Genomic DNA, 26764 nt, shown 5'->3' with positions numbered 1-26764 from the left:
CAAGCAGAGAAAAACCAACATGGCCCGCTAACTGTGAGAAAGGCTCAGTCTTAGCTCAACTGACCTTTTAAGTACAGGTACATACTTCTCATTGTCAACTTGGGCAGTGGAATTACTGTCCAGCACTCCTTGGAGATAGCATATCCTGCAGACGATGCCGTGTCCGATACCAGCATCCCGCAGCCTTCCACTCCAGGCACTGGGACAGTCACGGAGGGAGGACAGACACAAATGTGTCTATGGCCAAATCCAAGCTCTGCCCACATGGGCCTATGGCTGTACCTGCTTGCTATCAGCAATACCAACCCTGGAAACATCTAGAGTCTTGCCCCGGTTTGCTTCTAGTTGGGGCTGCAGCTCTGCACGGCTGCTTCCATGGAAGTCTTTGATACGGGGAAAATCTAGCAGCAGTACTAAGGGATGGTGGAGTGGAGGGAGTAAGCCCTGAGAAGAAGGCAGCTGCCTTTCATCTCTGTGCTGTGCTGGCTGGATTGCATCTAGGACCTGCACCAGCTTGAGAGCAGTTTACTAGGACTGTCTGAGAGGTATTGCTATCTATACCCTTAGTTCCCCACAAGTAAATCTTCCCTGCAGCATTAATACAAGTTACTTGCATTTAAATCTTTTCTGTTTCTTTTATTTAGCCTGGTTTGAGTTGCCAAGTGGCTTATTACGCTTTGCACAGAGCCCAGAGCAGCTGTGCAAGCTGAGTGAGGGGACCCCCAGCCGGTGCTCGCAGCCAGCTCAGGGATCGCAGGCACCAGCCAGAGGTGAGTTTGCATTTGTGCAATGGCTTTGTCAAACCCTCAATCATGTCCTCGTCACCAGTGGACTGCCATCTGCTCAGCCAAGCCTTGGGCTGGGATGATTCTCCAGTGAGCTGCTGCATGGTCAAGCCCAGAGCTACATCACTTTGGTGTTTGGGGAATTTTGCCTCTAGCTTCAGTCAGCATTTACGAGTCCTGTTAAACCTGAATAACCACAATCCGGGGCTCTTGCTTCAAAAACATCAGGTGAAAGCAATGGTTCCCAAAGCTTTAGTGAAGTAAATTTGTCTCTTCAGAATATTGCTTACGCATGGGGAATTTTTTGCTTTAAGAAATGGATGGATTTATGGATTATAGTTGCCAGTGTTAGTGTCTACTCTTAATTCTTTGTACGTTCACATGCTTTCCACTGCAGATACTGAAAAGCTTGTGTGAAGGGTGTATTTACACATACTTACTCCCAGAACTCTTGCAGGGAGGTTTCAGCATGCAGAGTTCCCCAGCCTCTCACATGCCATCAGCCAGTGACTGCTAGGTCACATCTGCATTAAAAGTCACATTTGTTAAAGTTAAACTTTGAAATCTATTTAATTACACCAGTGTAAAACTGTTTGTGGGTGCTCTTCTGTGTGCTTTAATTGAAATCTGCATTGCCTTGGTTTTTCTTTTGGAAAGCTGAATCTGTTTAAGAGTATCCACATGGGTTTGCAATTGGTTTCAATAAACAGAATTAAAACCAGGTTTTGCTTAAATTGCTGCAAGTTTTAATGCAAACAGGGCTTTGGCGAAACTGAAAATCCCCCTGATTCTTCGGGAATGTTTCCCTCCCCTGTGACACGTTTTTCGTGTGTTCAAATGTGCTGCAAACCAGTCTGCAGGTTCTCCAGTATCCAATCTTTTCCTGAAACAAGCAACCTACTTTGAGTTTAGCAGCCTCTCCCCTGCCCCTGACTGGCTCTTGCGCTTCCAATCAGGCACAGAGGAAACATTTAAACACGCAGCCCCTCTGCTTTGCCTCCCTGGCTCTGCTCAGAGCAGGAATCAGCCATGCAACTCAGCCCAGGTAAGGCCACACTTCACGATCCCCATTGCGGCGATGTTACGTTTAACAGATTTTCCCCTCGAAGCGCCTCGATTTACTCTTTGCCTCCTCACTGCACAAAGAGGGGGAGAGAGGAAAACCTTCCCGCGCCCCGGGAAGGCAGGGGCATGGTGAGAGCAACTTGCACACGGCTGCTGCTTCGCCCTGGCACAGCTGACACCAGCAGCTCTCCCCGGCTGGGAGCTGAGGGCTGGGATGGGAGAGGCCGGTGGGTGGGATAGCATCGGAAGGCTGTCAGGGGCTGTTGAACCAGCCCAGGTCCTTGTCCCGCTTCCGCCCAAGGCTGGTGCGGATGCTGGGGGCATGCGGCAGCCCTCCAGCTCACCCTCGTGTGCAACTGGACGCTGCTCTCGCCGGGCAGTGTAAATGGCAGCGTGTAACGCAGCATCAGGTTTGCCACTGATGAACAGAACCGTCGCAGAAAATCCAGGGGGGCATGCACCTCCTAAAAACCTCCTCTCTGCCTTTTTCACATGCTGCTAAATTGCTCTCATGCCCGAGCGTAATTTTCCGGCTGTTCCCCGTGCCCATGAATTACCCAACGTGGCAGGCTGGATCCTTAGCTGCAGGACAGTTTTTCCAGTTGTTTGTTTTGAAAGCTCTTAAGAGCAATATACTATCAGCTGAGGTTTCTAATTAACTCTGAATAGCTAGTCTGCTGCCACTCAAGTATAATTCTCATTAGCATCTCAGCTAACAAGCTGCAGTGTTTGCCCTCCTAATTAGCTTCTAGTTAGAAGTCTTTCCCTATCCTAAGATGTGCCGTTGTTAATTGCAGTTCCAATTGCTTTTACAGCAAACTCCTGAGAGACTGCTAGAACTGCCGGTTTATAGAACCCGATAGAGATCAATATCTGGGATACTTACAACTGCGGGTTCTTTATTCTCCTGTAAGTGTGTGTCTGTACGGCATGTTTATGCAAAGAGGAGGGGGGCAGCGCTGCAGCTTTTAAAATAAATGAGGGAATGTTTTGCCTTTTAGACAGGTGGTACGATCTCGAAGTGAGTGCTTAAAGCACAACTTTCACAGCTAATGCTGCAGGAACTGCTTTCCAGGGTTGGGTTTTGGTTATTTTTTTCCACGCAGCTGTCCATACAAGGGCTGATTTTCTATGCCCGTGGATTTCCAAGTGTTCGTGAGTGCCCCGCAAAGTGCCCTATTGATGCTGAGTTTAAAAAGCAAGTGTATTTGCCTGTTGCCCGGACAGAGCATGTGTCAGGTTAGCTATTCCTCCTAGGCTGCTAGCTCTGGATGGCATTTCTGTGGAATGCTCTTAGCACAGTTTAATGTATGCCTGCGAGTCGGATTAACCCCTTAGTCCCTACAGCTTGGGGGTACTTGCAGCACATTTAGCATTAGTGGGCTCAAACAGCCGTGGCTGTGCAGAACAGGCTCCCTGGTTCGGCGGCGCAGCGCGCGGGGTTGTGCGGGTTTCCGCTAGAGCAGAATGAAGCGTCCTGATGGAGAAAGGTAAGTCTGGCAAGTTTCACAAAATACCTTAAGTTGTCAAGTGCTCATCCTACCGAAGTAAAGCCGTTCTGTGCAGACTTTCAAATCACGCATTTAACTTCTCAAAGAGGGGAAAAATATTGCTCAGCTTGTGAAGCTTTACTAGTGGACTTCTCACTCCAGACATGCCCAGCGTCCTCCTGTTACCACCTTCTAAACCAAAACCCACTTTTTGCTGAGGGTTCTGAAATTGATTTAATTAATCAGATCCCATGCATCCTACTGCTCTGGGTAGGGTAAGAGGGCAGCACTGAAACAGAACACTGAATTGCATTGTAGGATGGCTGGATCCCTCTACCTTGAGAACTGCTTCCGGCTTCTCTTTTTCTAAATTGAGGGGTAAGGTCTTGATGTTACCAATACAAATGAACTTAGAAGATAAAGATGAGTCTTTTTTTTATTTGTCATCTACTATAATCCTGCAATGCTTTATCATGCTACAACTGAAGGCTCTGGTTCCATGGCTCTGGACCCATGCACCAGAGCAGAACCCCCTTAAAGCAACATATATGTGTAGGGACGTACCCAATCAGATCCAATTGTAGTATCAGGCTTTTGGAAAGGCAGAAATTCTGGTAATGAATATGCTTTGGTTCATAACCCATTGAAAAATGGAATGTAAATATGGTCAGCTCACACTAATAGCAATAGATTTAATTAGTCATAGATCTTTCAGATCTGATTGCTTTAGAAAAATGCGTAAGCACTTAGATGGACCTAAGGTAACTGGGCAAGTTGAAAGGGGGGGGGAGTATGTTTACACAATGTTGTGTATATGTCTGGTTTTGTTCATACAAGATTTAATCTTTTGGTCATAAATTATTCATTAGCATTTTTTAGCTGTTTAAAAAAAATCAGAATTTAGAACACAGCCCTTGATGAGAAGCTGATTTTCTTGATTTGACTACCTATATCCAATTAATGCGTTGGAAAATAAGAGTAATGATGGTGAGCAAATCTCAATGTTTGAATCTGTTTCAGTTACATATCAGAGGCATATTTAAATGAACTGTTTAACCTTTTATCTGCAAAACTGGATTCCAAATCACAACTATGCCATTTACTGTGCTGTACTTTAGTTACAGATGGCAGCGTAAAGTGAAGAATTCTCAAATGATAAAAATTTTTTAGAAGCTTTAAAGTAAAACTTGAGTTTGAGTTTGGGGAAAGAAAAAAAAAAAAGATTTAAAATGAGGGACCTATAGTGTAAGTATTACATGCAGATTAAGGCAGGGAATTAATCAAAGGTAGCAGAAAGAAGAATTCAGAACAAAGGGTTCTGATGGTAAAACAGAGAAGGACACAAAGCACCTAAGTAAAAGTCCAACTACTGAGGGACTTTGCCCTCAGGGGAAAAAAAAAAAAAACCACCAAACCAAACCCAAAATAACCCTTTCAGATCAAAATTGTACAGATGCTACCAACATGCTAGTGTGAGCCATCAGACATGAATTTGCATGTCCTGCAATGCAAGGGAGTTGTTGATTATTTTATCCATTTGCAATAATAATATATTTCTTTCTTTGAAGGTCCAATTTGTGAGGACTTCAGTGCTCTTAGCGTCTGGGGGGAGAACCTCCAAAGACTGGAGCTTGGGCTGTAGCTTGTACTGCCCTTGCACCCTTGCAAATTGAATAGACAAAGCTAAGTGTGGACGGCTTCTTGTGATCTCTGTCCTCTTTAACATGATTTGCCCCAAATATTTTTGTCATCAAAACAGTTTATATAGTGCTGACTTATTGCCAAATTTATCACATAAAGTTTTTTTCTTGATGTGATTGTAAGCTAAATTGGTGTCATGATCTTTTTGTTAAGGCAAGCAATAAATTATATTCTGGGATAGAAAAATGGTGATAAAGTACCATCTATGCTGACAGCATAGTAAGAATAATGTTGAACTCGTAAATGTACTGATTGAGTAGGTTCCTACATAGATCAGGTAGAGCCTTGACTCCACCTGGTTCAGTAAATGTTCATGAGGTTTTTTGAATCTGAAAATGGAGGGGATCTCAAAACCCTAATTCTTTCTTCTAATAAGCCTATGATCCAGGCCATTTCTTACAGCAGAACAGCCTTTCTGCATAAATCGTTAGAGAGGGCATCCCCTTAATTATTTATACTACACATACCAGGTGTGCTGCTGATGAAATTTCCCTTGAGGCTCCAGAAGGAAATGAAATCCTAATAAATGCATGAGATAGTGGAACAATGCTAGAATCTCCTGGATGAAAATCAGTCATCTGTGTCAGTGATCCTCCTTACAGTGCTTTTTAGAAAACATTACAGAAGCTAATCTTCTTAGACTTGTCATCCAAACTATGCTGGAGGTGTGAAGAAACTGCCCTTCCAGGGAACTTCAGTGCTCTTGTGGGAAACAAAGAAAGAATAAGGCTAGGGGAATACACTTCTTACCTCGGAGAGAGGTGGAGGTGGCAGTGTGGTGTTGGTGTTGACTGTGTTCGTAATTAGCATTATTGCACAGTGATGACTGAAACGTGGTCCTGAAACTGTCTGGAAAATTCCCCTTATCAAAATGCTGGCTGAGAAAAATCAGAGGACTCTGTTTTGGAAATATGGGCTCTTCTTGTCTTGGCAAACGGAGCAATTTCATTTGGAAGAGACTTGTATTTGTTTGAAATGCTTGTTACCAACAGAGTATTCAGTGAAGTACAAAGGCAGAAAGGGCCTTTCTCTGCAGAAGTAAATGGAGAAATACCAATGACGCTAAACACAGGATCAGAAAAGGAGGAGAAAGACCTTGATGTGAGACACAACAGGGAAAGCAATGTATGGCTGTGAAACAACTTAATGTAATAAGAAAAAGACAACACTCGTTTTAACCCAGAGCAACGTGCAATGACCAGGACAAACTCAATTTTCTTGTCCTTGTGCAAACAAAAAACATCTAAGAGATGGAATGCATAAATATAAGAATGATTCTTACAATTTTATAGTTCAAAGGAACAGCTAAAAGAGTAAGATACTTGCAGAGAACATGCAGCCGGTGAGAAGACATTATAATACGAGCTCAAGGAAGTGGCTATCGCTCTTCTATCAAAAGGCTTGAGCAGAACTCTCTGAAAAGCTGGTATTGTTCAATGGAGAGCAGAGATGTGTTAGAAGTAAAAAGACATCTTTCAGAAAGTGGAGGTCATGTTTGAACAGAGGAAAATAAAGAGCATACATTCAAGTTAAATAAGGCAAGTTAAACAAGGTAGGTAAAATCAATTTTGAGGAACAACTTGCTAAACTCACAGAAACAATGAGAAAACCCCTTCAAACACCTGAAGAGTAGGAAGCCTGTCCATCAGCAGGCTTGATAGGTGATTGCAGTGTAATAAGAACAATCAAAGGACATAGGGTTGTTACAGAAAGGCTAAATAAATCTTTGCTTTGCTGTTCATTATAAAGGATCTCAGGGAGCTTTCTCCTCTGGAGCACTTTGGTGTCTGAAAGACTGTAGAGAGCTGTTTTAAACTGAAGTGTCAGCAGAACAGGTTTACAACAATTGGATAAAATGCATATTACTATTGATAAAAATAGGTGGTAGCCATGGTAGCCACCCAAGAGTCCCAAATGTGGAGTTGCCAAATTAATGGGTTTGTTTGATATGAATTAAATAATTGCTGTGGCAAATGTAATTGATGTTTAAAGGGCTATGTACGCTGCTAAATCTAGCCTTCCTTGGGCAAATTTATGGAAACTAAAATGAAGACTTGCATTTGTAGAGTAAATATGATATATCGGGTGTCAAAATGGATTTTGTAGAAGGAAACTGTCACACGTCTGTGTGCTTTGAAGGCCAGCAGCCCATGGGTAGAGGTGATTCAGTTGAAGAGGTATAGCTGGACTTTCAAGGTCCATTACTAATGGTCATCAAACCCCCTAAATTCTCAAGAAATAAAAGGGAAAGTGCTCCTGTAGTTTTGAACTGGTTATTGCAGGAAAGTCAGCAGGCTACAGGCCTCTTGGCTGGTATCTCTACTGTTAAATTATCTATAATGTTTTAGGAAAAAAGGAGAGATGACAAACTTTACATAGAAGACATTTTCAAGGTAGTGAAAATTAAAACTGGCCCAAGTGTTGCACAGTGTGATAACTGTGTCTTGAATACAGTAGATGTACAAATAGTACACAGAAAAGCTGCCATGATGATAATACATACCAAATGGTTTCTGTGCCAAGAGAACTTCAACTTAGGCTGGGAAAGGACCCCGGGGGTCACCATGTTCACTCCTCTACTGCTGCTGGCACCATGGCATACAGCTTCTTCATGTATTGCTCAAATGCTGCCAGAGAATTGTCTGGTCTCTGATTTGAATGTGTTAAGCTTGTTCAGCTCTGCTTACATTGCAGTAGATAGCTGTCCTACTCTTGTTCATTCCACCTTTCCCCCCCTGTTCAGCAGTGTCATTCGTGCAGAAAGCAGAGCTAGATTCCAGAACTAAAACTGATAGGACTGCACTGTGTATTGGCGTGTGGTATAATTAATTTGTGGATAATTGATTAAATAATGTGACAGTACAAGCAGGATTGGCCAGCATTGTTCTCCAAATGACAAAAGCAATGTTAAACTCTGTAATGCTCCCACACCACTGCAAATACAGAAAAAAATGGCCATAGCAAGTCGGTAGAGACACAACTGCATGGTATTTCTTCTGTACCCAACAGGTGCTTGGCTGGAAGGACCATGAGCCATGTTTGTGTCCCTATGCTCAGACTTATAAAAATGTAGGATCCTCTCTTCTTTTTTTTCTTATAGTAATAATAAAAAGCCTCCAAGGAACTTAATCTCTGTACAACTGCGTACTTTTTCGCAACACAAGTCTCCCAAGCACTTTATGATGGTCTGGATACAGGGTATCAAATTCCACCAGCAGGTGTCTTCAGAGCTGTGGGAGTCCAGAGAGGAGGTTGTATTCCTTGGCAGAGATTTTTAAATTATCACCTTGTTGAGTGGGAAATTCTGTCTAAAAATCACCAATGTGGAATGATGTATTTTTTAGCTGTATGATGAATTTCAGATTAATTTGAGCTGTAACTTTTTTTTATTTTGTGGGTGAAGCTTTAGGGGCACTTGCTGTTCACTTTTAGTGCTGCTGGATAAACTAATGACTATGTCACTGAGATGAGTGAAATCTAAATCAAAAATTTGTGTCAGACTTTATTTCTGAATGGGCCTGGAACAAATTCTGCAGGTCTTGCACATGTCTACCTACAAAATTATCTTGACAAATGTCTAAAATGAAATGCAAGTATTTCCACTTACTCAGCCTACTCATCTGTCCCTCTTTAGAGGGATACCTACTCTAAATACCTCCTGTTTTTGTCAAAAAGTGTCTCTTTTCTACTGCATGGCCCTTATTTTTATGATTAGTATATTTCAGTGAGATTAAAATGTACTTACTTTCTCAAAAGATTTATTTGCAACTTCCAAATAGTGCTACTTGTCCTTCCACTTCTTTCAAATACTTATTTAAAGAATTGGAAGAAACAACAAAATTGAAGAAAATCAGGCTCATGGGATTTAAAAACACATGTATAGGCTTGCTCTTTAATTACAAATGTACTCTTTTCTAGCAATTAAACGTAGAGCTAGCTGTTACTTTATTGTGTTGGTTTGTGATAGAAACACATTGGCCAACAGCTACTTAAAAAATTGCTTTAAGAAACCCCTTTAATTAAATTTTTGCAGCTAAACTCTTTTAGTTTGAGGATGAAGAAGGTGCAGGAAGCTAGACTAGAGACACAATAGTTAGTAAAGCTATAGAAACTTTCCATAGCCTTTTGGACTACAGAGAGTTTTATGGTCTGCTTAACAGTCAAGGAGCCCAGACTGTTTTTAACCTCAGCTTAAACAAACACTTAAAAATTCAAGGTAGAAGCACTTTGGTGGTCATAAAAGAGATTTTTAGTTTGACATTTTAACCCTAAAGTAATAGGTTAGGACTTCAAATGATGGGAACTGATGTATCTCCAGTGGTTTCAAGAGGGCTTGTTTGCAGGACCATCTTTCCTCCCCGATACTTGTCCCTTGAGTTCTCTGCACTGATACCTGCTTAGGCTCCTGGGTACCCTTTTCCCGTCCCCGTGCCAGCTCTCATGCCGCATCCTGTGAGCAGCTCCCACACTCTGCAAGCTCCAAACCCGGCCAGGGGAGTCAAACCTGCCCCTGTTGCCAAGGCCTCCACTCACAGCCTTGCGCTCGCTGTTTAAGATACAAATGATTGGTGTGGTGGTTTTCATATAATAACTTAATGGTTATAATACTTGTCTCAGAAGTGGTCGAACTTGGGTTTGGGTCCTCCTTCTCCCAAGGGATATTCAAATCCACCTGTGCCTTCCCAGGCTGTAGGCAACCTCTCAGCCCTTCCTATTGAAGTTGTGCCATGGTGCGGAGAAGGATTCGCAGAGCCGGAGAGGAGAAGCAAGTGGGAGCCTGACTGTGGCCTACCAGTTGGGACCTCCCCTGAAGGGAGGTGGGGAGCAGGTATCTGGCGGCATTCCCAAGGCTGCTTACTGCATGCTTTGCATGAAAACATCACTGGATAAAAATCAAAACTGGCCCTGGAGGCAGAGTCCAAACCCAGCACCTCTCTCCACAGGGAGAGGTTGCAACCACCTTGCCCTGGCAGCGGGTGCTATTTTCATGCCACCCCAACCACACCCTCTTCCTCCAGCCACGTCTTTAAATGAAAGTCGGAGCGGCTGCTCCCTCGTACCGATGCCAGAGCTGCGTTGAGGAGCATTAGCTGTGCTCACAACTTCCCAATCCCAAGGGGGCTTTCACAGGTGTACGTGCTAAGAGGTTCAGCTCAGCCAAAATGGTGGGATCGCAGCACGGAGGAGGAAAGACTTGAGGTACCCAAATACCTTCTTTTGATGAAAAAAAATGGGTTCCTGTGGACTTTTAGGCACCTAATCAGCTATTTTCTTGGAGGAGTGAAGTCATGGCTAATTTAGCTCTGCATCTTAGGCTTGGAAGTCATTTCTGCTGCGATACTCTTTAGGTACCTCTGTGGCTTTGAGGACCTTGGCTGAAGTGAATTGAAAGCATGTTTCATTTTGAGATGTGACTGAAGGACATGCAAGGTTGACTTCAGCTCTGGAGTGTCCAATTCTCTTTTGAAAATTATTTCAGTTTCACAGTCATTTAGAAGCTTTTGAATTTTTTTTCTCTTGCTGTCCCTGGCTTCTCCTTGTGTAAAATAGAGATAACAATACCTTCAGGACCCACCATGTTTTAAAAAAGACTTGTGATCCTCTGAAGGACAGCACACTGAGCATTAACTCACTAATGGAAGAGTTTGGCAGATGAAAGAAAAGTAGGGAAAAATTGCATCCACCAGTGGCCTGGGTGAGGCTGGGATGTCTTTTAAAGAGACGACTTTTGCTGGCAGTGGTAAGATGTGTGGATGAGGATGTTTGTCATACTCTTTTGGCTTAAAGTGAGTAGCTTTCAGCACACAGGAATGAGGTTGTTGAAGGCTTATGGGCCAATTCAAGTCATTTATGATGGGATCATAATAGCATAGGGGAATGTATTTGCGCTACTTGAAAGGCGAGTGTTTGCAAACTAAACTAAACCCACCTCATCTAGACCTTTACAAGGTAACCTTGGCTAAGCACAGCTGACCTTCTTCCTCAATTGCTCTGAAATGTTTCCTCACTCCCCTCCCCACATGGTGCGTTGTTCTGCCAAACTCTTTTTTTCCCCCAGACACGAAGTTCTGCTCCGGGTCAGTGATCTGCTGCGAGGACTCCTGTGTTGACTTCAAGGCTCATGGAGGATCTTCTGTTCCTAGGACAGCAGGTACTGAAGGTTTTCTTCCACACCATAAAACCCCCAAAGCTATAAAAGTGTGGGTTTGTGTGTTTGAGCCTGTGCCTCCCTTCTGCTCCACCTCTGAAAAGCAGGGCAAGGGAACGGGGCTGAGTGTTTCAGGGCTGCCATTTCTGAGTGTGGAGAAGTTGCTGTGTTGTCTTCTCTTCAGCCAGAGGAGGTCAAGCTGGTCACTGTTTCAGTCCCTTGTAAGGAGTCACTCTGCAGGTTTGTACCTTGGGGATGGAGGAGTCCATGTTATAATATCTGCTTTCTGTGGTGATTGCTGATTCGGGGTTTCATAGGGTTTAACTGATCAGTACTTTGTCCTTCAATCTGTTTGCTTTCTCTTGATGCCTGGCTCCGAGGTTGCTGTGTGACTGGACCATTTCAGAGATGTTAGCTAGTAGACTGGCAGGGGTGTATTTTAAAAGTTGTTGACTTTTAACATTTCTTCACGGTTTTAAGAGTCTTAACAACTTCTTGTGTCTCATGGTAGACATGCCTTCTTACATCCTGGTCTCATTGCCTCCCCAAGCTTTCACATGCAGAATTTTCTGATGAGACTATTCCTTAAAGAAAGACAAAATAATTTCTCTTTTTGGTGATTCTCATGGAAAGCTACAGCACACAGAAAAACAACTTGTAGCATCCAAGCATGTTTTTGATTTTTAGCAGTCTCGGATTTGTCCTGAGATAGTGTGGAGTCTGTAGGGACATGCAATGCATTTCTGAATTTTTGGAAGGAAAATACAATGATCTTCCAATTCCTGAGAGTTATTCTGCAGGTAGTGAGGTTTCCCTGGGCTCTGCTGTGAGGTGATGGCCTGGTCTTCCTTCAGCTGTCCCCTCCTCTTCTCTTCCAAGACTTACGTTGGAATAGTTGCCATTAGAAATCAGCCAGATAAAATAATGTGTGCATGCTTGTGTGTGTGTGTATATATATAAAAAGATATAAAAAGCGTGCGTGTGTGTGTATATATATATGTGTATATAAATAAAATAGGCAGCAGCACAGATGCTGGCTCTCTGACAATAATGAACACAGTCAAATGTAAGCAAAAACCTTATTCACAAGATTTACTTACTGTTTTACTCTGGTTTCATAAAAAATTGAGTATTTGGGAATGAAAGAGTTGATTTTTGACCATTTCTGAGTGCACTGCAATCATACAATGTTAATAATCTAAAACAAAGCTGATCTTGCTTTCCCATATTGTAGTGTGTTGAAAGTAGTGGGAAGCATCTAAATTATCTTAAAAGTAAGAGTGATCCCAGAAAATTTGACTGATAAGTCACACCACCTGTAATATTTTAAATGCTTGGATGGGAACTTGCATGTGATGCCTGCCTGAAGGAGTTCTCGTTTGTAAGATAAAAACGACATAGGGAGGCAGAGTAAAATAGAGCACAATAATGTTTCTAAAACATTGACAGTAACGAGATGTATAAAATACTCCCAAAATATTCCCAATAGTTGTGGTGACCAGTGTTCTGGATTCTCTTCTGCCTTTACAGAAGAAACCTGAAAATGTGTATTTCTGTCAAAGCAAACACTAGTAAGGATATACCTGATCCTGCTTTTGGAACCATGAATTTCATTGCTGAGTGAAGTGTCTGGTTTTGACATTCCAGGGGGTATTTTCTGTTGCTTCAAAACCTTTTTGGACCTTTCTTTCAGCTTTCATCTCTGGTTAAATGACTCCTTAACCCTGCAAGGCACTGCAGAAAAAGCACATTAATTTTTTTTTTTTGTCTGGGGGTCTGCCGTGACCCAGCATCACGGCTTTTACCCAGAGGCTGGTGGAAGTCTGGATGTCAGTTGTCATTATCTGATAGCCACGTACAATACCCAGAGAGGTGCTGTGCAGATCAGAGGTCAGAGATGGAGCTGCAGATCGGTCGATGAAAGAATTTGGTTATTGTAGAAGCAGGTTAAAGCAGGGATCAACACGAGTTACAGTAGCTGGGTTTTGGCTGGGCGCGTTGTGGTATTCTCCAGATTTCAGGAGGCAGAGAAGATCGGAGAGTTTGTCAGGAATATCTCACATAACATCAAACAGCTCGTCAGACTTGCTCTGGTGTTTTCAGAAAAGCAGGTTGATATTTTCGAAAATGCTTGCTATCGTGGTGGTGCTAGACTGGTTTTTACAGCCAGAAGAAATGGATAAGGGTTTGTCTTGTCCCATTTATTAGGGACATCCCAAGTCCTCACTTCCTAGATGTGTGTTGGGTTGTGCAGCCACTCCAGCTCGTGTGTTCCGTGGTCCTGCCAGATCAGCACTTCACTTAAGTTCTCCATAATGTATTCACAAAAAGTGATAAAACACTCCATAAGAGGCCTCAAGGAATGATTAGTTTAATCTTCAATTAGTTCCCGCTGAGACTTGATGAGAAATCATTTGAAAAGGTATGCATGAGCTTTAATATAATCTGCCTGTCCAGTTGTCATGAAGCATAGTGTGCAGAGAGGAAAGATGTTGCAAATGGAGAAAACCACGGCGTTAGGATCAAATATTTTAGACTGCTGCCTGTGATGCATTTTTGGTCTGCTTGCGTGGCTTCAGCCACTGAGAAGTTGCTGTGGGTATTAAAGACAGCATGGGGGAAGAGTCAGCACAAACAGTATCTTCAAGCATGCAAGCCATCACTGTTGGGTTAATGTTGCAGGATATTAGCAGAGAATCTTTTCATTTATATGGCTAGCGAGATGCTGGCAAGAAGCAGTCATACTTGTTCTGCCTTGCTTGGGATCAGGCTGTTGAGCTCTTTCTAAACCCACAGCAAAAGAGGAGCTAACGCCAGTCCAAGTAGTTTTTACAGTACCCTTTTACAGTGAGGTGGGGGAGGACCGACTTCCTAAGTCCTTTGGAGTTGGCCGATCGCCTCTAGTAAACAGTTGCACAAGAGTGCCTCCCTTGGGAAACGCACTATTGCTTTCTGTTTGCACAGTAAATGAAAAACACTGGCCACTTTTATTAAAGAGAATGAGATGCTGTGTTGTGAACTGGCTTGGTGTTTTGTAAATTGTTTAGTCTCATTTCTCTGCAATCAGATGGTGGTTCCTTGTTGCTTCGTTTAGAAAGTCTCTGGTCCCACAGTCATTAAAACTCTTTCATATAACTAAAAAATCCCAACCTTCTGAGCAATTGAAGATTTGCTTAGAACATGGGGATCCAAAAGTGCTCCTTCTGGCTATGCAGAAATCTGTCAATTGAATGTTTGGGGAAGAAACAAAATAAGAATTCCCTAGCGCCATTCACATCTGCCACGGACTCCCTTCGGACACCTTGTCTGTACTCGCATCTTCACGCTGGATGTCTCCTGCATCTGTGCGGTTTTAGGTTCCATACGTTTTAGGTCTGCACTCCCCTGCAAATGTCTGGGTCAGGTTTCTTATTTATGCTGGGCATGCCCAGCCCCCTGTGCCATTTGGCTTGACATAGGTAGGTTCTGCACTACTGAAAATCTGGTCTGTAGCTTTTCAGTTTTGTTACTATTCAGAATAATCCTTGCTCATCTCCTGGAGGCAGCTTTGCTGGCAAAAAACACTCATTTGAGTGCTCGCTAATCTGCTACAGGCGAACTGGGTCCAGTTAATCCATAATTTAAACTAATCTTGTTGATGGCACTCACATATCTACTCAGCAGAGACATGGACGGTGGCAGGTACTCTGTCGCTCCTTTTGGTAGTACTGGCTTTGCTTGCCTCCAAATCTGCATCAGGGGAAGTTCAGATTGGACTTTAGGAAAAGGCTCTTCACTGAGAGGGTGGTTGGTCACTGGAACTTTCCTGTATTGAAATGGGTCATCCTCTTGGCTATCATGAGATGTGAGCTAACGCTTAAGTTCCAAAACACAGTATTGGGAACTGCAACTCAAGTGTCCCAGTAGTTTGTTATTTGCATAGATCATCTGCACAAAGGTGGAAGTCACCCTTTTGGGGGAAGCATTTGGAAACACAGACCATGCAGGACTTCACAGGCCATATGGCTGCACAGTCCCCATGGGACGACATGGAAACGCTTGCTTCTACTGGAAACCCCATGTGTTTTCACTGTGGATAGCAGTTTTTTCATGTAGCTCTCTGACGGGGTACTAAACACCCCTGAAACACCTTGAGCACAGCATTGGGAATAAAGTCAGGACCAACCGCAACCTGCTGTGTGATGCTTCCAGTTCAGTCCCTTGAAAGCCATACGGGTTCCCCATGCAAGGACAGGGAGATGCTGTGGGATGGCTGATATTGCTGGCAGAACTGTCCCAGAAATGGCAGCTACCTCCTGTATGGTCTCAACTTCCACTAGCTACCACCTAAGCAAATAAGCTCTTTGGCTATTGCAGCAGTGCTGGTGAATTTGCTTTTACATATCTTTTTGGCAGCTCTCAGAACAGGCAGTATTTTACGAGTACCGTCCAAACTTTATAGGTTGAAACACTTCTCTTGAATTTCCATTGCTGCCTCGCAATAATACCCAAAACACCATTTACATTTTAGTATTTAAATCTTTTATGAACTGATACAAAAATCTCCCGTGTCCTAAATATTTTATTTTATTTTATTTTATTTAAATCTTGTAAATTTTCCTCTGCGGGGCTGGAGAGCTGAGTGAACCCTTGTGTGGGGAAAAGCCCGCAGTTGGGGGTAGTCTGGGATCTCCAAGCAGAAGCGCAGAAGAAGAGTCGGAGAAACTCCTGCCTCTTTTGACTCGGCAGACATCTTTGATCTTTAATGCTTTTTATTTTCAAAACCTGTGGCTGATTAAGCTGCAGAACAGCAGGACCTAATCCCACTGCTGTCCCCCCCCAAGATGAGCGGGTGCGAGGTGTCCCCCCGGCCGCCTTGGGGTAATTGCTGGGCTGGCCTGGAGCGCGGCTGCGGGCGGAGGGCATGGCACGGCAAGGGACCGGAGCCTCCCCGCATCCATCGCAGGCCTTGGCAGGGAGTCGGGGAGAGGCTGCGTGGGGATGCAAACAGCTGCTGGGTGGATGCAGCAGGCTGCCAAGCTAGTAGCAAGCGCCGAGCGGCGAGGCTAGGCTTCTGGCAGGGAATTGCCAGAGACTTGCACTGCAGTTTCTCTGAGGTTGCTGGAAATGGGCCCAAACCGCTCTCCTTTCTGGAAGAAGAGCAAGCTAGAACCCATTTATTCAATGCAGCTCTAATGCTTGCTGCCACAACGGTGCAAAAACTTGCTTAGCTGGAGTCCTGCGCCGCTGCCAAGCTCCCGGCGCTTGGCTCGCTCTCATCTGTTTGAATCCAGGGGATGGTTTCTCGCTAATGGATCAATGAATCGATAACCCCCCTCAAGCATTATTTAAATATCGCTACCTTTTACGCTGCTTTAGTGAGGGATGACACCACCAGCATTAATTCTTGCTGGGGCAGAAATGATGCTGCGTGCAGCCACAGCACCACCACGGTCAAACCAGCTGCCGTCATCTGGCTTTTTGTGACATGGCATTTTTCTCCTGCCATGGGAGCGTCACTCAGCACAAGGCACAGGGCAGATTTCTGCACAACAGGGATTATTTTTCTTCTTTTGTGATGTGTGTCAAATCCAGACTGGATTAAATAATGGTCTATGTCTAAAGTGAACTGTTTAGAACAGGTTCTCAGAGGAATTTGCTTCAGAAAAAGAAATATTTGCATAGCATTTTAGGAGCAGTTTTTAATCAACTAGAGGCTTTCCAGCATGTAGCTTGCTAAAATGTGTTAAAAACCAAATATGGGCAGGAGGACTTGCTCACTAACCCCCATTAGTCCCGAAAAGGAGTATGGCTGATACTACGTACTGCAGGGTTGTTCCATATGCTAAGGACCTGCAAATGATTTCTTAGGAGTAAGCAGATCTCAGAAATGCTCTGCTTGCTATAAATCAAACTGGGAGTATGACACATGTAGAACTGATGTCTTTGCTCTCCATACTGTAGAACTACGTTTTTAAGAATATTGCCTGTCTCTCCCTGTACACCTGAAAATTTAGGAACGTGTGTGACTGAAAGTCCACCTAGTTCTGGCATCCTGCCTCCATATATTGTAAGTGCCAGATGTTTTGGGAGTGGTTATTTGTAACTTCTGGACATAAGGGATTTCCCCCCTCACCCCAATATGCTAAACTAGGGTCTGTAGCATGAGTGTTTGTGTTTCTGCTAAACTTAAAAAAAAATACAAAGTTATTAAAAAATTCTTAGTACTGTCATTTTTAATCTGGTTATTACCAGAATACCAGTCTATACCTGGTTTCTCCAAGCAGTGAATTCCTTGGGTTCCCTGCAGTCTGTGAGCTCCTTCTTCTAAAGCCCCACTAATTCCAGTTCTCCCCCTTCTCTGTGCTAATGCTTCCTGGTCTGACCAGGAAAACTTCTGAAGCCCCATTTCCCGGCTTGTCTGCATTCACCTCACTGTCTCTCGCCGTCCTATTCTCTCCGACTGAACGTCTGTGCAAAGCTGGCTTCCATGGTTACTACTAAAATAGGCAAAGGAGATATTTTTGGTCAGAATCTGCCAGTTCAGCAAGATCAAAATGCTTTTGGGAAATGTTCTGATTACAGTGAAATTCAAGCAGGATGTGGTCTAGTAAAATGAAACCAAAAACCTCTCCAGCTTCCTCCAGCTCACCTGCATCTTCTCAGACCACTGTCCTCCTGGGCTGCCTGGTGCCCTGCTCTGCCATCAGGGAAACCTGCCACATAGATAGCCCCAAGGCAGCGCATTTGTGTGGAAACGTTCATTTGTCTTGTTGTTCCAAGCACTGACATATCCAAATCTTCTCTGCCCCGTGTCAGCCAGGATGCTGTCCCCTCAGCCAGCTTCCTCCAGAGCACCCACTTCTGTTGTCAGACCTCTTTGCAGGTATTATTTATTTTAGATGTACGTAAAAGCTATTCAACCATGCGATGGCCTTTGCTCAGTAACACGTTGCTGTCACTTGTCCCTCCTGGTCTGTCCTGGTTGTTTCCCTTGTGGCACGTCCCAGTTAGGTTGCAGACCTTCTAACAAAAGGGACCGTCCTTCTTTTATCTACTGTGAGACACTTACTGTACTTCCTCAGCCTGAATAACCTTTTCTTTTTGTCTTTGCAGTAGGACCTCCTGCAATTTAGATAGCTTTTTTGCTTCCCTTACAAACGGCGTTGTACTGTTTCTCTGTTAAACTTCCCTCACAGGTATTAGGGCAGCATGAGCTGTGGTTCGGGTGCAGTTTTACAGCACCTGATGGCTCCGTGTCTACAACCCTCATGGTTTTCTAAAGCTTCTGAGCCTTACAAACCCACGTGACTGCATTGCCAAGGACACCAGCAGACCGACTGGTGCATAGACCTTATCAGAGTTCCCAAGCCCGGCTCTGCTGTCTGCAAGGGGCTTCCCTACCTTGGGGTGAGCTCCTGGTTTCCAGTTCCCTCCTGAGCACAATGGCTTCAGTGCCATGGACCTCTTGGTTTAATGGAGGTGAAAAGAAGGCAGCTTCTCCTCTGTCATCGCCTATCCCTGCCTGTGTCCTCTGGCCAAGCTTTTCAGAAGTAGTGGAAGAGTATTTCTTCTCATTCTATTTATCCCTCTTCGCAAATTGCAGCGTGCAGCGATCAGAGACACTAAACCCACCGTTCTTAGTAAGGCTTTAGAAAGTGCGCATTTTAGCCTGGTGGATGGCAAAATGTGGGGCAGGAGACAGCCTCCCAACACGTGCAGACAGCCTTTTTGAACTTTAATCATAGTACCCCACTGCAATGCAAAACCCAAATGCTTTGTTCTTAAACAGACACATACGTACTTTGAAACCCTTTTAAACAGAGTTATCAAGGTGTGCCTGCACTGAAATAACCAGAGGATGAACATGTGCTCTGCAGCCACTATCCAATTTAAAGATTTGTTATTGCCCGCACATGAGTTTTGCTCCTGGTGGGCCAGACTGGAGGATTGCAAGGAGCAGTGACAAGCCTGTGCTTTGGATGGCCTTGCTTTCAACAGCTTGCCCTAAACACAAAAGGGTGCAGGCAGCTTTGGGTTTTGAGTTGTATGTAATCGAGACATTACAGGATGTTCTACTGAAATGCCCATGTGTTTTAAAGAGTTGGACCTGTGTCTTTGAGGGGTGATGCGTGCCTCTGATGGCCCTCCAGCGGGGACCTCCTCCTCCCCATGTCACTGCTCAGAGCCGCTGCCTGAAGTGGTGTTTGCTACCAGTGGGTGCTAAAACTGGCACCAGACCAAATGGTCTCAAGGCTTACCTGAACCAAAACTAACGTACTTCCATTTCTGAAATCCAAACAAGCAGTGACCTGTGTGTCAGCACCTCAGCAGCTGCCCATTTGGGTTTCAGAAACAGAAGTACACTTAGGAGAAGTTGCAGAAATTTCCTGCATCCTAATGGAATAAATTCTGATTTGCCAAGGGGGTGCTGCCTGACTTCTACCACAATCCCCATCAGCAGGATCAGACATACTTTTCTGTAATCAGAGTTTAATGGCTTGTAGTTTGTGGGTTGAGCTCCAGTAATTGACTGACTAGAGCTGTTATTTCCCTGCAAACGCAAGGGAAAACCCCTTTCCCTAAAACTTGGCTAAAGGAAGTTTTATTTGGCATGCATTAGCCCACACTTGCAAAGCTGAAGGCTGTATACACAGTCGGTTAGCACAGATCACTTGAAGTATCATCAACAGCTATGTTAGGATTAATGGAGTTGTATGAACTCTGTGGTAGAAACATCTGTAGGCAAACTTCGTTAGCTCCACATCTGCAAATTAGAAACCCTTCTACCCTGTTTGGGGTTTGTTATCTTTAGTGATCACCGTGAAAGGTGGAGCAGCTGTGAGGGCTATTATTGAAGCTGATGTATAATGATGGCAAGAAAAGGTAGGGTGTTTAGACAGATGATACAAAGAACAGCTTTGCGAGAGGATCATTAAATTCATGTTCCTCTGAGCTCTTAGGAGCAGGCGTGCATTGAAAGGAAGGGCATGAGTGAGATCCTCAAGCCTACTGAGGCTGTGTTCATAGGAGTATCTTCTAGATTGTCATTGCAGCGCCCGTCAGAGGAGGGACTGGGGAGAGCGGAGGAGGAGAACAGCTTTCCCCTACAGAGGCAAGTCATCTACAGAGGTGTCCTCAGAAGTGCCATTATGCATTTCAGCGGTTTCCAAAAGAAGTAACGTCGTTATTGAGGAGAACAGTAACGGCTTCAGTTGTTTGTGAGGCACTTGGTGTGCCAGGCTGGTCCTCAGTCTGGAGGAGGCTGATGCTGGAGGACGAGTAGTTAGTGATAGGACGAGAGGAAATGGGCTTAAGCTGCGCCAGGGGAGGTTTAGGTTGGAAATTAGGAAAAATTTCTTTACGGAAAGGGTGGTCAAGAGTTGGAACAGGCTGCCCAGAGAAGTGGTGGAGTCACCATCCTTGGAAGTGTTCAAAAAACAGGTAGAAGTGGCACTTTGGGACATGGTTTAGTCTAGTGTACCCTTGATTGGTTTAGAGTAGACTTGGTAGTGTAGGTTAATGGTTGGGCTGGATGATCTTAAAGGTCTTTTCCAACCTAAACGATTCTATGATTCTATGACTCTGCCATCAGCAGAGACGTCAGAGCGGAGTGTGCGAGGGACGTCGGTGCCAGGTGCATCAGTGCCTTGGGTCTGGCAGAGGCGCAGCTCGTCATGCCAGCAGTTGTTCTGGGTTTGGTGACCAGCCAGTGGCGAGATAGATGACAGACCTTGTCTGGCCTTGTTGTGGTTTAACCCGGCAGGCAGCTAAACACCATACAGCCCTTTGCTCAATCTCCCCCCCCCGCGGTGGGATGGGGGAGAGAATCAGGGACAAAAAAAGGAAAATTCATGGATTGAGATAAAGACAGTCTAATAGAACAGGAAAGGAAGGGAAAAATAATAATAATAATATACAAAGCAAGTGATGCACAATGCAATTGCTCACCACCTGCTGACTGATGCCCAGCCAGTTCCCGAGCAGCGATCGCTGCCCCCCGGCCAAGTCCCCCCAGTTTCTATACTGAGCATGACATCATATGGTATGGAATAGCCCTTTGGGCAGTTTGGGTCAGCTGTCCTGGCTGTGCCCCCTCCCAGCGTCTTGTGCACCTGGCAGAGCATGGGAAGCTGAAAAGTCCTTGACCTAGTGTAAGCACTTCTCAGCAACATCTAAAACATCAGCGTGTTATCAATGTTATTCTCAAACTAAATCCAAACCACAGCACTATGCCAGCTACTAGGAAGAAAATTAACTCTATCCCAGCCAAAAGCAGGACGGGCCTCTAGCTTGAGAGGGGCAAGAAGCAGGCAAGCGCTGACAGAGCATCTCTTCCAAACGCCCGGTCCTGGGGAGGGACGGCTCTCCTGCTGTCGCAGGGCTGCTCTTCCCCCAAGCTTTGCTGGTCCTGTTGTAGCTCTTGCTCCTGACTCAGGGGCCAGGACACGGGGCTGGTGGTTCCCAGGTACTGTGCAGATCTGCAGAACATCAGCAGAGAGAGGCACAGCCTGGAGAGGTGGTTTTTTCCTCCCCTGGCTCTGGTGAGGACTGCAGGGATTATTTGGGGGTAAGAAAGCTTTCCTTGCTTTCAGCTCCACGTAGGAAAACAGTCACTTTATCAACCACTTGGCACGTGTGCTTCAGCGAGGCAGAGGAGGCATGTGGAGTCTCCATAATTAATATCAACGACTTTCTCAGAGGAGGGGATAAAACCTGAGTCCTGGAAACTTAGATTCCCTTCTGGTGCTGAGGGAAGGGGAATAAGGGAGGTATTATTAGAAAGCATTTCTTTTATTTAACAGATGTTAAATAGCACTATACCACTATATCAATCTGTCAATTACACTAATAGGAAACAGTGTATAGAAAAGTTAGGAGATGCGAATTGTACAGGGAAACAACTGCCCCCCTTCTGCAGGATCCCGGTGCTGGGGCGGGCGTGGCCCCAGCCCACGGTGCGGAGCTCAGGGAGCGGCCACGCGTATGCCGGGCATGTGTGGATGGAAAGGGGAAGGAATAGGTGTGGACCACCACAGAAAGAACTTGCTGCAGCTGGACAGGTTCTCTCCCACACTGTCCTGGTTGGTGTGCTTGAAACCGGATTAAAAAACCCTTTAAAGCTGAGACCATCTTTGGGTTTTTGACAATGTATATGTATCATGCTATAGGTTTCAGTGGTGTTACTCAGCATGATTTTCAGAACTTAGGTTAATTAAAGTCTGGAGGGGAAGAACAAACCTCTAAGGATGCTTAAAGGTTGCAAAGCAAGCCTGGCTTTGCAGTAGCGTGCGTTGGTCCCAAGTCGGACCCAGCACCGTAACAAGAGAGACCGGTGGCGTTTTTGTCTCGGGCACTGTATTGCTTCCTTAAGCTTGTCCTGGTGATCCCCAGGCCCTGCAGCCAGCCCAGTTTGGTACAGTTTTATTAACATAGCTGCGTGGAGCCCAAGGTTAAGTGATGAGAATTTCAAAACAAAACAATAAATTAATAAAATGAACGTGTCACCAGCTGATCCTCTTCTGACCACCATCTGTCCCCGGATCATGTGATGTCTCCCAGCTGGCCACCCAAGAGACAAACCATCCAAGACCATCATCACAACATATGCTGCTATTTACACGTTTTTAAAGGTAATAGTTGCTAGGCTGTCGTATTAGTAGTTAAAAGTAATTATTTGGAAGCTAGGGGATTTTTTTTCTTTTTTTTTTTTTTTTTGTTGAGGAAGCCAGTGACTCAGCAGGTATATTTCTGACAGAGACACGTTCAGGGTTGGAGCAGTGGAAGTTCCTATGTACAGTATATGTGATTTCTCCCCCCCTCTCCTTTATTCTATGGTATGTTGTTTTACTGTTTGTGATTAAACAATAGAATAAATAAAATAGAAAGAAGGCAACAATACTACAAATTTTACTAGTGTACCTTTTAGGAACATTATGTGCTCTCTCTGCCATCTCCAGGATGCAAACCAAGCTGTGCATTTTTAAACTATTGTTAAGATCAAGGATGTGGTTATGAGAAGACTTACAATTTATAGGATACTTAAGCATTAAGGATTGAGGCACAGAACATTTCCTGGGGATTAATGACTGACTGGGTGAGCCTCAGGCCATTAACCCCTGCCTGTCATTAATTTTCAGGAAATGCCCTGCAGTGAGGTCGTTATTGCTGTTATGTGCTGAAACAGAAAATAATAATAATAATAAAGGTCTGTGGTTTATTTATTTATATTTATATAACACGGTTACGTTGGGGCTGTAGGAGATTAACATCTTTCTCTTTAGATGGCTGTACTGCTTGAATTAATGCAGTTCCTGCATCTCACTCTTTCGTGAAAGATTATTGTCAGATTGCACCAGGGTAAGCGGGGGCAGAATTTGGCCCGCTGCTTGTGTTGCACGCTATTTATTACAATTAATAAGTGGTGCTTGTCCAGCATAAGCGCTGGCAGAATTTAGCCCTATATAGAACCCAGCTCAAAATGCTTGTTTTACAGCAAAGCAATTTATTCACAGTTTAAGCATCTCGCAGCCTTTTTTTAACTCATTGAATAATCCTTTTAGGTTCCCCGTAAAGCAGGTGAAATGCTTCTGCTGCAGTCCTAAGGCAGAACACAGGCTGCATAAATAGCATCTAAATTACCAGGAATACAAAATACACATACAGTAATACATACCTACAAAGGCAAATTCATACTGACAGGACTGCAGTGTGTGCTTATCAGCAGCAAAACATCTCAGGGAAAAAAAAAAGTGGCTTTATATTGCGATTGTATATACATTTCTCTCTCTATTTAAACACTTAAATACTATTTTCTGCGTGTTCTCAAACCCAGATGCAGGCTCCTTTTTAATGAGCCTGCCTGCTTAAACATTTATTAGCTTAGAGATGTATAGTTTTCATAAAGCTGGCTGAAGCTTTTTGCAGAATATCTTTGCAAAAAAAGCTTTTTTTTTTGTGTACACGGCCTCAGTCCTTGCAACCTCCTAGAGAGTCTGTCAAGGCGCAACTTAAAAGCTCGTTCAGGCGACCATGACCCCCTGCTAGCAGATTGTCTGCCTAAAAGGTAAGGGAAAGCTAAAAAAGAAGTGGAAACTTAAAAGTAGCTTCTCAAAGGCTGCATAGATCTTTTTTTTGTTAGACCTAAAGTGTTTAAAAGCTTTAATATTGATGGCCTGTCAACTTTGTCCTGATTCTTTGGCTTTCAGTTAAAAGGTTTTTGTTGTTGTAGCTTATGCAGTTGCTCTGTTGCTATGGAAACGTGACATCAAAATGACGTTTCTCTGTTTAAAAGCTTTTAACTAAATTCCTGCCTGTCAGATGTAGGCCCCATTTTGTGCACTCAAGCTTCAAGCTGTTGCAAAAAGGTTTCATATGTTCTGTTGTCATTCAAATTCTTTATCCACATATGCATGTCTTGCACTACAAAAAACCTAAACTAAAAACTCAATCTATATTAAGTGTCCTCTTTTAAAACCCTTTTAGGTCAGTCAGCAATGGCTGCAGCAGAAATTCCCAGTTACATTGTCTCTTCTCAGACTGAGAAACACAGGAGGGCCAGAAACTGGACTGATGCAGAAATGAGAGGTTTAATGCTGGTTTGGGAAGAATTTTTTGATGAGCTGAAACAAACTAAAAGGAATGCCAAAGTTTATGAGAAAATGGCTAACAAACTCTTTGAAATGACTGGAGAAATTCGCCACGGAGAGGAAATAAAGATAAAAATTACAAATATGACATTCCAGTACAGGTAAGCTTCAGTTAATTCTTTTTATTTTAAGAGATTTTAGCAGGGACAACGCAGTGATTTTTGCCTTTCAGAAAGAAGTCTCCTAGAGGAAATCTGTTGATAAAAGATTAAAGATTGTTCATATCGCTTTTAAAATTCTCTCTTGCCAGTGCTGTTACGTCATTGTTAATTTTTCCCCCATTTCATGTCAAACTCCGGGACAACTTTTGTTTCTTTATAATTAGCTAGCGTTGTTATGATGCAGAGGGATGGAAATGTATTTAGTGGGAAAAGAGATTTATTTTTTTCTCTCTCTTTGCTGAGGGGACGGATTGTGTTAGCCTGGCAGCAGTTCCTTGCAGTGAAACTCCTGCAGTTTGAAGTGGGCAGTGAGAATCGGTATTGCAAGGCAAAGTTTAAAAAAAAAAAAAAAAAAAAAAATATATATATATATGCACAGAATAATGTTTTGGGGGGCTGAAGCTCCTAGATTTTGTTCTCGTGAGTTGAAGGGTTACACTTCACGGGGCCAAGAATAATTGAATGTCTTATTACTGAGTGACACACATTGCTATAATTATAAGCAGCAGCAGCAGCAGCAGCAGCGAAAGAACTATTATATCTGCAGAGAGAGAATCAATGTGCACCGTCAATACTGCTCCAAAGGAGCCGGGGGGAGGGCGGAGGTGTCTACAAGGGGATGATAAAGAACAGGCAGTGTCACTCAGGAGGGGAAGTTGGCTTTAGAGAATGCGAGGCATTTGTGCATTTGTTGTCTGCCGGGGAAAAAAATAATTAGAACTTAACAGAAATATTTGCATATCTTTTCCTTCCTTTTCCTTTTTTTTTTTTAAATTCTTATCTCTGTGAGGCACAAACTGCCTCATACTGGAAATCCTGAGTGGTGATTTTAGCTATGTGCTTGTAATGCAAGAAAATCAAATATGTGACTCTCTTATTTAATCTCTCCTCAAAGCTCGTATTAATAATAAAAAAGGTTATTACAGCAGGCGACCATGTTAAAACTGCTCGCTTTTCTGTAAGGCGCCCTTACTGTATTTAATGCAGAGACTACTTGTCAAATAGAAAACTAGGGAAAATCCTGTAAACCCCTTAACTTTCCATGTCCTCCTCCTACATCTGTATGATCCACAAGCATAATCTTTAACATCGTTTCCCACAACGTTAAACTTGATCTTTTGTAGCAAATGCTGATGTCTCCAAAACGTTGTACTGCCCCTGCTGTAATCCTTACAATTTTCGTCACCCGGACTGTAAATGGGAAAGCTGAAAGTAAGATAAATTTTTGCCCAGCATCACCCAGCGATTCCCACTCGGATGCAGATTTAGAAGTCGGGAGCTGTTGGCTGCCAGGCCTTTGCTTAGTGTGCTAAATCTGCAGTCCGCCCTGCTGAGAAATTCATCTCGTGGCACCGAGATTTTACAGGTGTCTAGCAACACTGCACGATACTTAAATGCCGTAATTGCCAAGTGGAATAGGTTATTTCTGTCAGCCTTTGTTCTGAATTTTCAGTGTTGTCATCAATCACACTGTCTCAGTTTTTCTAATTAATGTTTTTACTTTAAAGTTGCCTTGGGGGAAAGGAAGAAATAAAATCACTCACATACATGCACTCTGTGTGTGTGTGGGGGGGGAAATGCAGCACTTTTTTTTTTTTTTTTTTTTGTAAAATTCTTCTTATGTTTCTGTGAACTTCTAAGATTGCTTCTGTTGCATGTTGTTGTGCTGCTTTTCTATTTTGCAGTGCATTGCAGCTCCCTGCTTTTTAAGATGCTAATTTAGGAGAGTTAGAAAACTGCCTTGCGCTGTCACGGTGCCGTTTCATTTTATACTCTTGAATATGAA

The 26764-nt window shown here is 43.7% G+C and overlaps 1 protein-coding gene across 1 annotated transcript in view; it reads left to right on the top strand.

Moving 5' to 3' along the window:
* Positions 1–1814: 1814 nt before the first annotated feature.
* Positions 1815–26764, top strand: part of MSANTD1 (Myb/SANT DNA binding domain containing 1) — a 43095-nt gene continuing 18145 nt past the window's right edge. The window contains exons 1-3 of the mRNA XM_075709739.1: positions 1815–1830; positions 11100–11192; positions 24654–24918. Of these exons, the coding sequence (XP_075565854.1) occupies positions 1815–1830; positions 11100–11192; positions 24654–24918 (374 nt within the window). The remainder of the gene's footprint in view (positions 1831–11099; positions 11193–24653; positions 24919–26764) is intronic.

This window comes from Pelecanus crispus, chromosome 4 (assembly GCF_030463565.1).
Source record: "Pelecanus crispus isolate bPelCri1 chromosome 4, bPelCri1.pri, whole genome shotgun sequence".
Classification (NCBI taxonomy): domain Eukaryota; kingdom Metazoa; phylum Chordata; class Aves; order Pelecaniformes; family Pelecanidae; genus Pelecanus; species Pelecanus crispus.
Note: the sequence above shows the minus strand (reverse complement) of the source record. Positions and strands in the feature narration are given on the sequence as shown.